We start from the raw sequence: 16406 nt of genomic DNA, 5'->3' as shown, positions 1-16406 counted from the left end.
AGTGGATCTGGCAGCGGATGGAACCATGGGAGCGGAAGTGGATCATAGGGTGGGGGAGGGGGCGAAAATCCTGGGAGCCTTGAAGAATGTGTGGAAGTCGAGAACATTATCTCGGAAAGCAAAAATGGGTATGTTTGAAGGAATAGTGGTTCCAACAATGTTGTATGGTTGCGAGGCGTGGGCTATGGATAGAGTTGTGCGCAGGAGGATGGATGTGCTGGAAATGAGATGTTTGAGGACAATGTGTGGTGTGAGGTGGTTTGATCGAGTAAGTAACGTAAGGGTAAGAGAGATGTGTGGAAATAAAAAGAGCGTGGTTGAGAGAGCAGAAGAGGGTGTTTTGAAATGGTTTGGGCACATGGAGAGAATGAGTGAGGAAAGATTGACCAAGAGGATATATGTGTCGGAGGTGGAGGGAACGAGGAGAAGTGGGAGACCAAATTGGAGGTGGAAAGATGGAGTGAAAAAGATTTTGTGTGATTGGGGCCTGAACATGCAGAGGGTGAAAGGAGGGCAAGGAATAGAGTGAATTGGATCGATGTGGTATACCGGGGTTGACGTGCTGTCAGTGGATTGAATTAGGGCATGTGAAGCGTCTGGGGTAAACCATGGAAAGCTGTGTAGGTATGTATATTTGCGTGTGTGGACGTATGTATATACATGTGTATGGGGGTGGGTTGGGCCATTTCTTTTGTCTGTTTCCTTGCGCTACCTCGCAAACGTGGGAGACAGCAACAAAGCAAAAAAAAAAAATATATATATATATATATATATATATATATATATATCTTTTTTCTTTCTTTTAAACTATTTGCCATTTCCCGCATCAGCGAGGTAGCGTTAAGAACAGAGGACTGGACCTTTGAGGGAATATCCTCAACTGGCCCCCTTCTCTGTTCCTTCTTTTGGAAAATTAAAAAAAAAACTGAGAGGGGAGGATTTCCAGCCCCCCACTCCCTTCCCTTTTAGTCGCCTTCTACGACACGCAGGGAATACGTGGGAAGTATTCTATCTCCCCTATCCCCAGGGATAATATATATATATATATATATATATATATATATTTTTTTTTTTTTTTTTTTTTTTTTTTTTTTTGCCACTGTCTCCCGCGTTTGCGAGGTAGCACAAGGAAACAGACGAAAGAAATGGCCCAACCCACCCCTATACACATGTATATACATACGTCCACACATGCAAATATACATACCTACACAGCTTTCCATGGTTTACCCCAGACGCTTCACATGCCCTGATTCAATCCACTGACAGCACGTCAACCCCGGTATACCACATCGATCCAATTCACTCTATTCCTTGCCCTCCTTTCACCCTCCTGCATGTTCAGGCCCCAATCACACAAAATCTTTTTCACTCCATCTTTCCACCTCCAATTTGGTCCCCCACTTCTCCTCGTTCCCTCCACCTCCGACACATATATCCTCTTGGTCAATCTTTCCTCACTCATTCTTTCCATGTGCCCAAACCATTTCAAAACATCCTCTTCTGCTCTCTCAACCACACTTTTTTATTTCCACACATCTCTCTTACCCTTACGTTACTTACTCGATCAAACCACCTCACACCACACATTGTCCTCAAACATCTCATTTCCAGCACATCCATCCTCCTGCGCACAACTCTATCCATAGCCCACGCCTCGCAACCATACAACATTGTTGGAACCACTATTCCTTCAAACATACCCATTTTTGCTTTCTGAGATAATGTTCTCGACTTCCACACATTCTTCAAGGCTTCCAGAATTTTCACCCCCTTCCCCACCCCCCTTTTTTTTTTTTTTTTTTTTTCCAAAAAGAAGGAACAGAGGGGGCCAGGTGAGGATATTCCAAAAAAGGCCCAGTCGTCTGTTCTTAACGCTACCTCGCTAACGCAGGAAATGGCGAATAGTTTAAAAAAAAAAGAAAGAATATATATATATATATATATATATATATATGTTGATGCGTATACGTGTGTGTATGGGCGTTTATGTGTATATATGTGGATGGGCCATTATTTGTCTGTTTCCTGCGCTACCTCGCTAATGCAGGAAACGGCGATCAAGTATATTAAATAAATATGAGTGTAAACAAATGTGGCCTATTTTGTCTATTCCTATCATTTGTATTTCTTTCAGGTGGCCAGACTGTTGCAGTTACTCCATCATGGAAATTCTTTTTGTAACCTTGATCTCCAGCAGTTAGGGAAGGACTTTCAAGTCTTGATGGCGAGGCTTTGCCAAGTCAGTCCATCAGAACTCCTTCAGAACATTAGTTTGTTTATAGGGCTGGATTTAAATGAGGTATGATAGCAACTGTAATGTTGTATTAAATTTATCGAAGTACCATAAGTTATGACTATATAGTGATTATAGCTTATGCTGTACTTTGTGTATATTGAAAATGTCTGTGCCATTTTTAAAGTAGCTGCTTATCATGAGTCTCTAGGCCATTACTGACAAGGGATACCACAGCAGTAAATTTCATGTTAAATACAAAGAGGTCTTAGTTTGTCCTACACCATTGCCTTCACTACCTGTTTCATCCAAATTATGTTCATTGAAGATTATTTATACAACAGCTGTATCCAGCACATTTTATGCTTTAAAACATGGCTGTACAGAATCATCTACTTCCACAAGTAGTATATTTGTTTCATATCAGCCATAACTAGTGTAATCAGTTTCAAACAGCATTTAATATTTCATAGTAAGAGAAAACTAACGGTGCTGTTTTTTCTGATTATGGCTCTATTAATTGTCTTCTTGTAGAATAGTATGGATATTCCTCTTGAAGAGGTCATTAACTCCAGCTTGGTCATATCAACATTGTTACCTGATCCCGTTCAAGACAGCTCTCTGCTGCAGAAGTTCAGTGATCCTGTGAAATACTTAGGTCTTCAGGAGTGGGTCACCTTATCAACCCTTCTGTTCAATAGCACAACCCAAGAAATGTTGGAGAATAGGTAGGTGGTATGTGTGGTAAATTTAGAAATGGAAGGATAATATTTAACTTTTGATGTGGTTTACTTAATCAAGGTTTAAGCAGCAAATTCGGTTGATGAAGCTTTGGGATGAGTGGTATTATTAAGGTGTGAAGTAAACAATTAGGGAATGTAGAGAGTAAACAAGGCAACATAAAGCCATCACTGAAGATAGAGGATGAAGAATCACCCAGTAATATCATAGCTACCAAAGCAGAGAAGGGGGAGGACAACAAGAGTGAAATGATTAACTGACATGCAAAGCAGGGTTGAGGGACAAGTTGATTGGGATGTATGTTTGAAAAGAGAAAAATTGGAGGAGGTGAAGTGTTATGGATATCTGGGAGTGGACTTAGCAGCAAATGAAACTTTGGAAGCGGAAGTGAGTCTCAGGGCGGGGGAGCGGATGAAGGTTCTGGGAGCAATGAAAAACGTGTGGAAGGAAAGAACGTTGTCTCGAAGAGCAAAAATGGGCTTGTTTGAAGGAATAGTAGTTCCAACAACATTATATGGTTGTGAGGCATGGGCTATAGATAGGGTTGTACAGAGGAAGGTGGATGTGTTGGAAATGAAATGTTTGAGGACAATATGTGGTGTGAGGTGGCTTGATTGCATAAGTAATGAAATGGTAAGAGGAGTGTGGTAATAATAAGTGTGGTTGAGAGACATATGGTGTGAATGAGTGAGAAAAGATTGACAAAGAGTATATATGTGTCGGAGGTGGAGGGAACAAGGAAAAGTGGAAGACCAAATTGGAGGTGGAAGGATGAAGGGAAAAAGATTTTGAGTGACTGGGACATACAGGAGGGTGAGAGGTGTGTACAGAATAGAGTGAATTGGAACGATGTGGTATACTGAAGTCGATGTGCTGTCAATAGACTGAACCAGGGCATGTGAAACGTTTGGGGTAAACCATGGAAAGGTCTGTGGGGCCTGGATGTGGATAGGGAGCTGTGGTATCAGTGCATTACACATGACAGCTAGAGACTGAGTGTGAACAAATGTGGCCTTTTTAGTATGTTTACCTGGTGCTACCTTGCTGAAGCAGTGGGTAGCAATACTGTTTTCTGTGGGGTGGGATAGTGCCAGGAATGGATGAAGGTGAGCAAGTATGAATATATGTGTGTATATGTATATGTCTTTGTATGTGTATGTATGTAGTATGTTTACCTGGTGCTACCTTGCTGAAGCAGTGGGTAGCAATACTGTTTTCTGTGGGGTGGGATAGTGCCAGGAATGGATGAAGGTGAGCAAGTATGAATATATGTGTGTATATGTATATGTCTTTGTATGTGTATGTATTATCCCTGGGGATAGGGGAGAAAGAATACTTCCCACGTATTCCCTGCGTGTCGTAGAAGGCGACTAAAAGGGGAGGGAGTGGGGGGGCTGGAAATCCTCCCCTCTCACTTTTTTTTTTTTTTTTTTTTTTTTTCCAAAAGAGGGAACAGAGAAGGGGCCCAGGTGAGGATATTCCCTCAAGGGCCCAGTCCTCTGTTCTCAACGCTACCTCGCTAATGCGGGAAATGGCGAATAGTATGAAAGAAAGAAAAGATGTGTATGTATATGTTGATATGTATATGTGCAAGTATGGGCATTTATGTTTATTCTTGTGTATATAAGTGGATGGGCCATTCTTATTTTGTTTCCTGGTGCTTCCTCATTGATGCGGGAAACGGCGATCAAGTATGATAATAATGATAGTAATGATAATGATGATAATAATAATGATAATAGTATAATAATAAGCCTTCATCCATTCTTGTTGCTACCCCATCCCACAGGGAACAGCATCGCTACCCCTGCTTAATTAGGCCCTCAGCTGCTTCAGCCATCTCATCTAACATAAAAATGAAAATTGAATTTGAAGATATGAATCATTTATGAGGAGTGTGTAACTTAAAGAATGACGTGATGCATAGTATAGTGAAAGCGAGCATAGAATAATGAAACTCAAGTTGGAAAGAAATAGGTTGGTCATGGTTTTCATCTTACAAGAAGCCCATTTTGAATATAAGGACTGAACTCAAGAGGAGGAAGGCAATTCAGGAACACTCTCCCCATAAGATTAAGGGAATAGAACATGTGAACCATATTGAAACATTCAGATAAGAGAGACAATTATATCCTTACTTTGCATGGCAACAAATGAAGGAATTAAGAAAATGGTCTTGGATTAAACCTTCATGATATAGAAGAAACAGAAAAGGAATGTGGAAGAATCTTTTGGACTTTTTAAAAAAGCATTAGTAAAGAATAAAGCTAAAATTTTTTTCAGATTAACCCAAGATTGATGATTATGCAATGTGTGTTGCAGCAGGTAATAGCAGCATTGTGAAGCAAGCAGCATATCACTTTGATGCTGTGCACCTGTTCTGCCTTATGGTAAAATTTTGCTTCAGGTGTTTGTAAGTGTTAGGTACTCTTTTTTGGCCCTGTCTTGAAAAGGACCTCATGGCCATGAATGGACCTTTGACATTAAAAAACTAAAATGAATGTTTCCATAACTGGTAGGGTTGGTTTCCTCGGTAATGTTCCTTAAATTGTCCAAATCGATAGATTTTTAGATGCAAAGTTTTAAACCTTCTTTTCTCAGATGGATGATATGCTTTATGTAATTAATGCATTCTTGAAATATTAGAAGTTTCAAGAAAATTTATTTTCTTTGAAAGTAATGATTCTGTTGTAAGTATTTTGAAGTGATAGTATTTAGACAGGCTGTTCTTAACAAATCACTGGTAATTGGGTTTTATTTAAGCATTTTCCATGCATTTAATCTTTAGTTAAGAAGCAGGGAAATATTGATTTTTCATCTATAGACAATTTTGTGATATTCATTGATAAAATGAAGGCTGATCCAGTTGAAATGAATCTGGAAATCATAAAGCACAGTGGATAAGATGAAAAAACACTTGATAATATTTTTAGAGAAAGTGTATTCCAGATGTTGTAGAGTAATTGTTACATTGTATGATCTTGATGTATTTGCTTGCAGCACTGTGATGATTGCCACTCTCCTGGAGCCCTTGGTTGAGCTGAGTCGTGAGCCCACAGACAGTGGGGCAGTGGTAAATGCAGCCCTGAAAAACTTAAACAAGTACCTTCGATGGAGCAGGTTCTTTTTAGTTTTGTATCGTGGTGGCAACATTTGGAAAGGTATTAAGGAGGTAAGATACTCTTAATGCTTTAATGGTCATGAGGAGAGTATAAGAAAAAAGTGGCTAAAGATCTTTATAATGGCATGACCTTTTCACTTGTTAATACTTATAAAGACACTCAGTCTTCATGATTATTTATCGGCATAGAGGTAATTTATTGCAAATTTTAGTCATCAGTGTAATATGTAATTGTATGGAAAGGCTCCATACAGTGTATTTATACTTAGAGTAGCAGTAACACAGTCTTTTTTCTTTTACTTTCTCTTTAAGATAAACTTCTGTTTATTAAACATCTTATAAACACTTATGATTGGTATATATAAAGGAAAATTTCTTATGATTGGTATATATATATATAAAGGGAAATTTGAGAAATAGTTGCATATATACTTAGGTAATATGATAATAGAAATCACCTGTGACAAATTGAGATGTGTGTGTAATCAGAAACCTGTATCTGCAGTTACCTGTTTACCATTCTGCCATTTTAGCATATAAGAAATGGGCTTTTACTATGTAATTTCAGTCTAGATGTTATAGAAATGGAACTTATACATGGGTATATTTAGGAATGAAGCTCAGTGAAAAGCTTATGTTCATAGGAGAGTCTTGCTTGGAAAAAATTGAGATGCACTGATATCTGGTGAATGGGAAGAACTGAAGTTTAGAGTGAAAAAGAATCTTACTTGAGATGAGTCCTAGAACCATCTCTATCTTTGATATATGGTTATAAATAAACTTCATTGTTGTAAATATTTAGTGATTTTATTCCTCAAAACAAGTCATTTACATGGGTCAGGAATAGTTGTGATCCACATCATTGATCTTTATTAAAAAACTTAAAGGTCACTACTCATTCTTTTCCCTTCCAAGATTGATATATTTAGGTAAAAACCTATTTGTGTGGTTATTTGAGGAATAATTGATTATATTTTCTCTTTATTTTTCTAGGTTTACATGGATAAGCCTGTTGTTACTCGCTTCCTTGACATGATAGAAAATCTTCCAGAGTTTGCATTGGAGTTTTTGAAATTTGGAAATCATTCATTGGTAAGAATAATTATTTTTTCACTTCAGAGAGTTTGACCTCCTCTGGATCTTTCAAGTTATTACTTATTTACTGTCTTGTAAATTTTCTTTGTTACCAGTTTGTGATTGAACAAATTTTCATCTGGTTTTTGCAAAATCTGATGGGGTATATCTCTCCTTTGCTTTGTAGACCAGTAAACCTATCTGAAAACCTTCACACTGTCCCAGCTCTCTTGTTTCCTTAATTTAGATTACAATTATGCTTCATTAAAACATTTGGGCAAATGAGAGTTGGGGTGAGAGAGTATCATTAAATTTTAGGGAGAATAAAAAGATGTTCTGGAAGGAGGTAAATAAAGTGCGTAAGACAAGGGAGCAAATGGGAACTTCAGTGAAGGGCGCAAATGGGGAGGTGATAACAAGTAGTGGTGATGTGAGAAGGAGATGGAGTGAGTATTTTGAAGGTTTGTTGAATGTGTTTGATGATAGAGTGGCAGATATAGGGTGTTTTGGTCGAGGTGGTGTGGCAGATATAGGGTGTTTTGGTCGAGGGGGTGTGCAAAGTGAGAGGGTTAGGGAAAATGATTTGGTAAACAGAGAAGAGGTAGTGAAAGCTTTGCGGAAGATGAAAGCCGGCAAGGCAGCAGGTTTGGATGGTATTGCAGTGGAATTTATTAAAAAAGGGGGTGACTGTATTGTTGACTGGTTGGTAAGGTTATTTAATGTATGTATGACTCATGGTGAGGTGCCTGAGGATTGGCGGAATGCGTGCATAGTGCCATTGTACAAAGGCAAAGGGGATAAGAGTGAGTGCTCAAATTACAGAGGTATAAGTTTGTTGAGTATTCCTGGTAAATTATATGGGAGGGTATTGATTGAGAGGGTGAAGGCATGTACAGAGCATCAGATTGGGGAAGAGCAGTGTGGTTTCAGAAGTGGTAGAGGATGTGTGGATCAGGTGTTTGCTTTGAAGAATGTATGTGAGAAATACTTAGAAAAGCAAATGGATTTGTATGTAGCATTTATGGATCTGGAGAAGGCATATGATAGAGTTGATAGAGATGCTCTGTGGAAGGTATTAAGAATATATGGTGTGGGAGGAAAGTTGTTAGAAGCAGTGAAAAGTTTTTATCGAGGATGTAAGGCATGTGTACGTGTAGGAAGAGAGGAAAGTGATTGGTTCTCAGTGAATGTAGGTTTGCGGCAGGGGTGTGTGATGTCTCCATGGTTGTTTAATTTGTTTATGGATGGGGTTGTTAGGGAGGTAAATGCAAGAGTTTTGGAAAGAGGGGCAAGTATGAAGTCTGTTGGGGATGAGAGAGCTTGGGAAGTGAGTCAGTTGTTGTTCGCTGATGATACAGCGCTGGTGGCTGATTCATGTGAGAAACTGCAGAAGCTGGTGACTGAGTTTGGAAAAGTGTGTGGAAGAAGAAAGTTAAGAGTAAATGTGAATAAGAGCAAGGTTATTAGGTACAGTAGGGCTGAGGGTCAAGTCAATTGGGAGGTGAGTTTGAATGGAGAAAAACTGGAGGAAGTGAAGTGTTTTAGATATCTGGGAGTGGATCTGGCAGCGGATGGAACCATGGAAGCGGAAGTGGATCATAGGGTGGGGGAGGGGGCGAAAATCCTGGGGGCCTTGAAGAATGTGTGGAAGTCGAGAACATTATCTCGGAAAGCAAAAATGGGTATGTTTGAAGGAATAGTGGTTCCAACAATGTTGTATGGTTGCGAGGCGTGGGCTATGGATAGAGTTGTGCGCAGGAGGATGGATGTGCTGGAAATGAGATGTTTGAGGACAATGTGTGGTGTGAGGTGGTTTGATCGAGTGAGTAACGTAAGGGTAAGAGAGATGTGTGGAAATAAAAAGAGCGTGGTTAAGAGAGCAGAAGAGGGTGTTTTGAAGTGGTTTCGGCACATGGAGAGGATGAGTGAGGAAAGATTGACCAAGAGGATATATGTGTCGGAGGTGGAGGGAACAAGGAGAAGAGGGAGACCAAATTGGAGGTGGAAAGATGGAGTGAAAAAGATTTTGTGTGATCGGGGCCTGAACATGCAGGAGGGTGAAAGGAGGGCAAGGAATAGAGTGAATTGGAGCGATGTGGTATACCGGGGTTGACGTGCTGTCAGTGGATTGAAGCAAGGCATGTGAAGCGTCTGGAGTAAACCATGGAAAGCTGTGTAGGTATGTATATTTGCGTGTGTGGACGTATGTATATACATGTGTATGGGGGGGTTGGGCCATTTCTTTCGTCTGTTTCCTTGCGCTACCTCGCAAACGCGGGAGACAGCGACAAAGTATAAAAAAAAAAAAAAAAAAAAAAACATTTGTAAGCAGGAGAAGGGGACTTGTAGTTATTTATTAAAGAAAATTAAAAAAGAATTATTTTGCTTTGTCGCTGTCTCCCGCGTTTGCGAGGTAGGGCAAGGAAACAGACAAAAGAAATGGCCCAACCCACCCCCATACACATGTATATACATACACGTCCACACACGCAAATATACATACCTATACATCTGAATGTACACATATATATACACTTTATTTATTTATTTATTTTGCTTTGTCACTGTCTCCCGCGTTTGCGAGGTAGCGCAAGGAAACACGAAAGAAATGGCCCAACCCACCCCCATACACAATGTATATACATACACGTCCACACACGCAAATATACATACCTATACATCTCAATGTACACATATATATACACACACAGACATATACATATATACACATGTACATAATTCATACTGTCTGCCTTTATTTATTCCCATCGCCACCTCGCCACACATGGAATAACATCCCCCTCCCCCCTCATGTGTGCGAGGTAGCACTAGGAAAACACAACAAAGGCCCCTCTCAGTCTCTAGCTGTCATGTAATAATGCCCGAAACCACGGCTCCCTTTCCACATCCAGACCCCACAGAACTTTCCATGGTTTACCCCAGACGCTTCACATGCCCTGATTCAATCCATTGACAGCACGTCGACCCCGGTATACCACATCGATCCAATTCACTCTATTCCTTGCCCGCCTTTTACCCTCCTGCATGTTCAGGCCCCGATCACTCAAAATCTTTTTCACTCCATCTTTCCACCTCCAATATGGTCTCCCACTTCTCGTTCCCTCCACCTCCAATACATATATCCTCTTGGTCAATCTTTCCTCACTCATTCTCTCCATGTGCCCAAACCATTTCAAAACACCCTCTCCTGCTCTCTCAACCACGCTCTTTTTATTTCCACACATCTCTCTTACCCTTACCTTACTTAATCGATGAAACCACCTCACACCACATATTGTCCTCAAACATCTCATTTCCAGCACATCCACCCTCCTGCGCATGACTCTATCCATAGCCTCGCGACCATACAACATTGTTGGAACCACTATTTCTTCAAACATACCCATTTTTGCTTTCCGAGATAATGTTCTCGACTTCCCAACATTCTTCAAGGCTCCCAGGATTTTCGCCCCCTCCCCCACCCCATGATTCACTTCCACTTCCATGGTTCCATCCGCTGCCAGATCCACTCCCAGATATCTAAAACACTTTACTTCCTCCAGTTTTTCTCCATTCAAACTTACCTCCCAATTGACTTGACCCTCAACCCTACTGTACCTAATAACGTTGCTCTTATTCACATTTACTCTTAACTTTCTTCTTTCACACACTTTACCAAACTCAGTCACCAGCTTTTGCAGTTTCTCACATGAATCAGCCACCAGCGCTGTATCATCAGCGAACAACAACTGACTCACTTCCCAAGCTCTCTCATCCACAACAGACTGCATACTTGCCCCACTTTCCAAAACTCTTGCATTCACCTCCCTAACAACCCCATCCATAAACAAATTAAACAACCTTGGAGACATCACACACCCCTGCCGCAAACCTACGTTCACTGAGAACCAATCACTTTCCTCTCTTCCTACACGTACACATGCCTTACATCCTCGATAAAAACTTTTCACTGCTTCTAACAACTTGCCTCCCACACCATATATTCTTAGTACCTTCCACAGAGCATCTCTATCAACTCTTATCATGTGCCTTCTCTAGATCCATAAATGCTACATACAAATCCATTTGCTTTTTTAAGTATTTCTCACATACACTCTTCAAAGCGAACACCTGATCCACACATCCTCTACCACTTCTGAAACCACACTGCTCTTCCCCAATCATGATAATCAAATATACACATATATACAAAGAGCAGGGCAGTAAAGATAGTACCAAAATTGAGAGAGCTCAGTTAAAGGGAAAGAGTCTGTTAGTAGGTATGTATCAACTTTATTAATGTACAGGAGTGATGTATGTTTTGAGTTATCAGAATCACAGATTATAGGTCACAGACATAGATTTCTTGAGTTTAAAATATAGAGTATTAAGAGTGGATTGAGAAAAATGAAACAGGTGTGAAATAGAGAAAGATAAAGTTGTTGAAATGAAGATTGCATAGTAATGAAAAAGATAAGGTTGTTGAAATGAAGATTGACCATAGTAATAGTTTGGGAATATGAGGAGAATTTATGCAGGGAGAATGATCAAGGGAGACTTTGAGCTTGTTGAGTGGAAGAACCAGAAGGTGGAGACAAGCATTGAGGTACAACAGAGTGAAGGAGTATGTGATTTAGTAGTTTATTTATGGAGGGAGAGTGTGGAACTGGAATTATGAAAGGATGGAGAAGCATGGGGAGTTGTACATTTACCACACTGCCAGAGAAAGATGGAAGTTGTAATGTTAAATTCTGAATTTTTTTCTTTTTAGTGTTAGGAAAATGATCCTGGCATTAATTTTCAAATTTCACTTACCTTGTCATCAATATTAAACAATGAAATGCAATTCTTTGATACAGATGCAGGTATCAAAGTGAGTCGCAGGATGGGGAAGGGGGCGAAGGTTCTGGGAGCAATGAAAAATGTGTGGAAGGAGAGGACGTTATCTCGGAGAGCAAAAATGGGTATGTTTGAAGGAATAGTAGTTCCAACAATATCATACGGTTGTGAGGCATGGGCTATAGATAGGGTTGTATGGTGGAGGGTGGATGTGTTGGAAATGAAATGTTTGAGGACAATATATGGTTTGAGGTGGTTTGATCGAGTAAGTAAGGAAAGGGTAAGAGAGATGTGTGGAAATGAAAAGAGTGTGGTTAAGCGAGCAGAAGGTGGTGTGTTGAAATGGTTTGGACATATGGAGAGAATGAGTGAGGAATGAGTGTGTCAGAGGTAGAAGGAACAAGGAGATTCGGGTGACCAAATTGGAGGTGGAAGGATGGAGTGAAAAAATTTTGAGCGTTCAGGGCCTGAACATACAAGAGGATGAGATGTGTGCAAGAAATAAAGTGAATTGGAATGATGTGGTATACTGGGGTTGACATGCTGTCACTGGACTTAACCAGGGCATGTGAAACATCTGGGGTAAACCATAAAAAGGTCTGTGGGGCCTGGATGTGGATAGGGAGCTGTGGTTTCAGTGCATTACACATGACAGCTAGAGACTGAGTGTGAACAAATGTAGCCTTTTTAGTCAGTTTCTTGGTGCTATCTCGCTGAAGCAGTGGGTAGCGATGCTGTTTACTATAGGGCTGGTTAGTGCCAGGAATGTATTGAGTATGTACATGTGTATATATGTATGTCTGTGTGTGCATATATATATGCGTATATGTTGACATGTATATGTATGTACATGTGCATGTATGGGTGTTTATGTATATATATGTGTGTAAATGAGTGGATGTTTCCTGGCGCTACCTTGCTGATGTGGGAAATGGCGATCAGTTAAAATGATAACGGAAGTGAAATATATATGGCATGGGAGGTTAGCTTCTAGAGCAGTGAAAAGTTTTAATCAAAGATGTAAGGCATGTGTATGAGCAGGAAGAGAGGAGAGTGACTGGTCCCCAGTGAAGGTTGGTCTGCAGCAGGGGTGTGTGATGTCACCATGGTTGTTTAATTTGTTTATGGACGGTGGTTAGGGAGGTAAATGCAAGAGTTTTGGAGAGAAGGGTGGTTATGCAGTCTGTTGGGGATGAGAGGGCCTGGGAAGTGAGTCAGTTGCTGTTTGCCGATGATACAGTGCTGGTGGCTGATTCCAGTGAGAAACTGCAGAAGTTGGTGACTGAGTTTGGAAAAGTGTGTGAAAGGAGAAAGATGGGAGTAAATGTGAATAAGAGCAAGGTTATTAGGTTCAGCAGGGTTGAGGGACAAGTTAATTGGGATATACGTTTGATTGGAGAAAAATTGGAGGAAGTGAAGTGTGTTTAAGATATCTGGGAGTGGACGTAGCAGCAAATGGAACCATGGAAGTGGAAGTGTCACAGGGTGGGGGAAGGGGCGAAGGTTCTGGCAGTGATGAAGAATGTGTGGAAAGAGGTGGTTTGATTGAGTAAGTAATGAAAGGGTAGGAGAGATGTGTGGTAATAAAAAGAGTGTCTTTGAGAGAGCAAAAGAGGGTGTGTTGAAATGGTTTGGGCATATGAAGAGAATGAGTGAGGAGAGGTTGACAAAGAGGGTATATGTGTATGTCAGAGGTAGAGGGAACAAGGAGAAGCAGGAGACCAAACTGGAGGTGGAAGGATGCATTGAAAAAGAGATGGTGAAAGGCGTGCAAGGAATAGAGTGAATTGGAACAATGTGGTATACTGTTGTTAACGTGCTGTTAGTGGACTGAACCAGGGAATGTGAAACATCTGGGGTAAACCATGGGAAGGTCTGCAGGGCTTGGATGTGGATAGCGAGTGCATTACACATGACAGCTAGAGATTGAGTGTGAACGAATGTGACCCTTTTTTTTCTGTTTCCCTGGTGTTATCTCGCAGATGCAGGGAGTGGCAATACTGTTCCCTGTGGGGTGGGGTGACACTGGGATTGGATAAAGGCAAGCAAGTATGCTATGTTCATGTGTATGTATGTATATATCTGTGTATGTGTATGTATATGTATGCATATGTTTATGGATGGGGTTGTTAGGGAGGTGAATGCAAGAGTTTTGGAAAGAGGGGCAAGTATGAAGTCTGTTGTGGATGAGAGAGCTTGGGAAGTGAGTCAGTTGTTGTTCGCTGATGATACAGCGCTGGTGACTGATTCATGTGAGAAACTGCAGAAGCTGGTGACTGAGTTTGGTAAAGTGTGTGAAAGAAGAAAGTTAAGAGTAAATGTGAATAAGAGCAAGGTTATTAGGTACAGTAGGGTTGAGGGTCAAGTCAATTGGGAGGTAAGTTTGAATGGAGAAAAACTGAAGGAAGTAAAGTGTTTTAGATATCTGGGAGTGGATCTGGCAGCGGATGGAACCATGGAAGCGGAAGTGAATCATAGGGTGGGGGAGGGGGCGAAAATCCTGGGAGCCTTGAAGAATGTGTGGAAGTCGAGAACATTATCTTGGAAGCAAAAATGGGTATGTTTGAAGGAATAGTGGTTCCAACAATGTTGTATGGTTGCGAGGCGTGGGCTATGGATAGAGTTGTGCGCAGGAGGGTGGATGTGCTGTAAATGAGATGTTTGAGGACAATTTGTGGTGTGAGGTGGTTTGATTGAGTAAGTAATGTAAGGGTAAGAGAGATGTGTGGAAATAAAAAGAGCGTGGTTGAGAGAGCAGAAGAGGGTGTTTTGAAATGGTTTGGGCACATGGAGAGAATGAGTGAGGAAAGATTGACCAAGAGGATAAATGTGTCGGAGGTGGAGGGAACGAGGAGAAGTGGGAGACCAAATTGGAGGTGGAAAGATGGAGTGAAAAAGATTTTGTGTGATCGGGGCCTGAACATGCAGGAGGGTGAAAGGAGGGCAAGGAATAGAGTGAATTGGATCGATGTGGTATACCGAGGTTGACGTGCTGTCAGTGGATTGAATCAGGGCATGTGAAGCGTCTGGGGTAAACCGTGGAAAGTTGTGTGGGGCCTGATTGTGGAAAGGGAGCTGTGGTTTCGGGCATTATTTCATGACAGCTAGAGACTGAGTGTGAACGAATGGGGCCTTTGTTGTCTTTTCCTAGTGTTACCTCTCACACATGAGGGGGGAGGGGGATGGTATTCCATGTGTGGCGAGGTGGTGATGGGAATGAATAAAGGCAGACAGTGTGAATTGTGTGCATGGGTATATATGTATGTGTCTGTGTGTGTATATATATGTGTACATTGAGATGTATAGGTATGTATATTTAAGTGTGTGGTCGTGTATGTATATACATTGTGTATGGGGGTGGGTTGGGCCATTTCTTTCGTCTGTTTCCTTGCGCTACCTCGCAAACGCGGGAGACAGCGACAAAGCAAAATAAATAAATAAATAAATAAATAAATATGTTGATATGTATTGTAAGCCATAATGTATTGTAAAACATTAATAGTACCCTTATTTTTTCAGCTTTTCAAGGCCATATTTAGTCAAGATACTACCTGCCATCAATATTTGTCCTTACATAATGAGCAGCATAACTACCTAGGGGCCAATGCTGCTAACCTGCTGAATGTGTTGGAGTTCCTTTGTGACCATCAGCAGATGAGCCTTCTTGGTTCTCAGATCCTTCCTGACTCCTCACCAGTCATTGCGGTAAGCATGTAAAATTCTCTCGTAATATTTCTCAAAGCTTAAAAGGTAATCTAAGAAGATGGATCAAGGACTTTCAGAGTTACAGTAAATTCATATTAGTGGCATATGGATGCCTTCTCAGGTGTGCTACAAGGAGCATTATTAGCATTGATATTATGATAATGTTTTTAGACAGACAAAGAGTTAAGAGAAGTATGATAGAATTTATTGCAGAAGACACCAGAGTAAGTAAGGTGATCAGAAGGAGACAAAGAAAAAATTAAAAAAACATTTGTTTTTAAGTATATTGATTGGCTGAGAAAATTTTTAACAAGTAAATCATGGAGTGAAAAGCAATACTGTATAACATAGGTACTGAACAAGTTATGAACAGAAAAAGATGTTACTGAAAATTGTGTTACCAAAGAAGAGAGGAAAGTGATTGGTTCTCAGTGAATGTAGGTTTGCGGCAGGGGTGTGTGATGTCTCCATGGTTGTTTAATTTGTTTATGGATGGGGTTGTAAGGGAGGTAAATGCAAGAGTCCTGGAAAGAGGGGCAAGTATGAAGTCTGTTGGGGATGAGAGAGCTTGGGAAGTGAGTCAGTTGTTGTTCGCTGATGATACAGCGCTGGTGGCTGATTCATGTGAGAAACTGCAGAAGCTGGTGACTGAGTTTGGTAAAGTGTGTGGAAGAAGAAAGTTGAGAGTAA

The 16406-nt window shown here is 40.7% G+C and overlaps 1 protein-coding gene across 1 annotated transcript in view; it reads left to right on the top strand.

Moving 5' to 3' along the window:
• The window catches only part of LOC139751921 (uncharacterized), a 217934-nt gene that overhangs the window by 72607 nt on the left and 128921 nt on the right, over window positions 1–16406 (top strand). Inside the window, 5 exon segments of the mRNA XM_071667621.1 lie at window positions 2138–2302; window positions 2771–2964; window positions 5978–6149; window positions 7092–7190; window positions 15531–15716. Of these exon segments, the coding sequence (XP_071523722.1) occupies window positions 2138–2302; window positions 2771–2964; window positions 5978–6149; window positions 7092–7190; window positions 15531–15716 (816 nt within the window).

The sequence above is a fragment of the Panulirus ornatus genome, chromosome 12 (assembly GCF_036320965.1).
Source record: "Panulirus ornatus isolate Po-2019 chromosome 12, ASM3632096v1, whole genome shotgun sequence".
NCBI lineage: Eukaryota > Metazoa > Arthropoda > Malacostraca > Decapoda > Palinuridae > Panulirus > Panulirus ornatus.
This window is presented reverse-complemented; position numbering and strand designations above follow the sequence as displayed.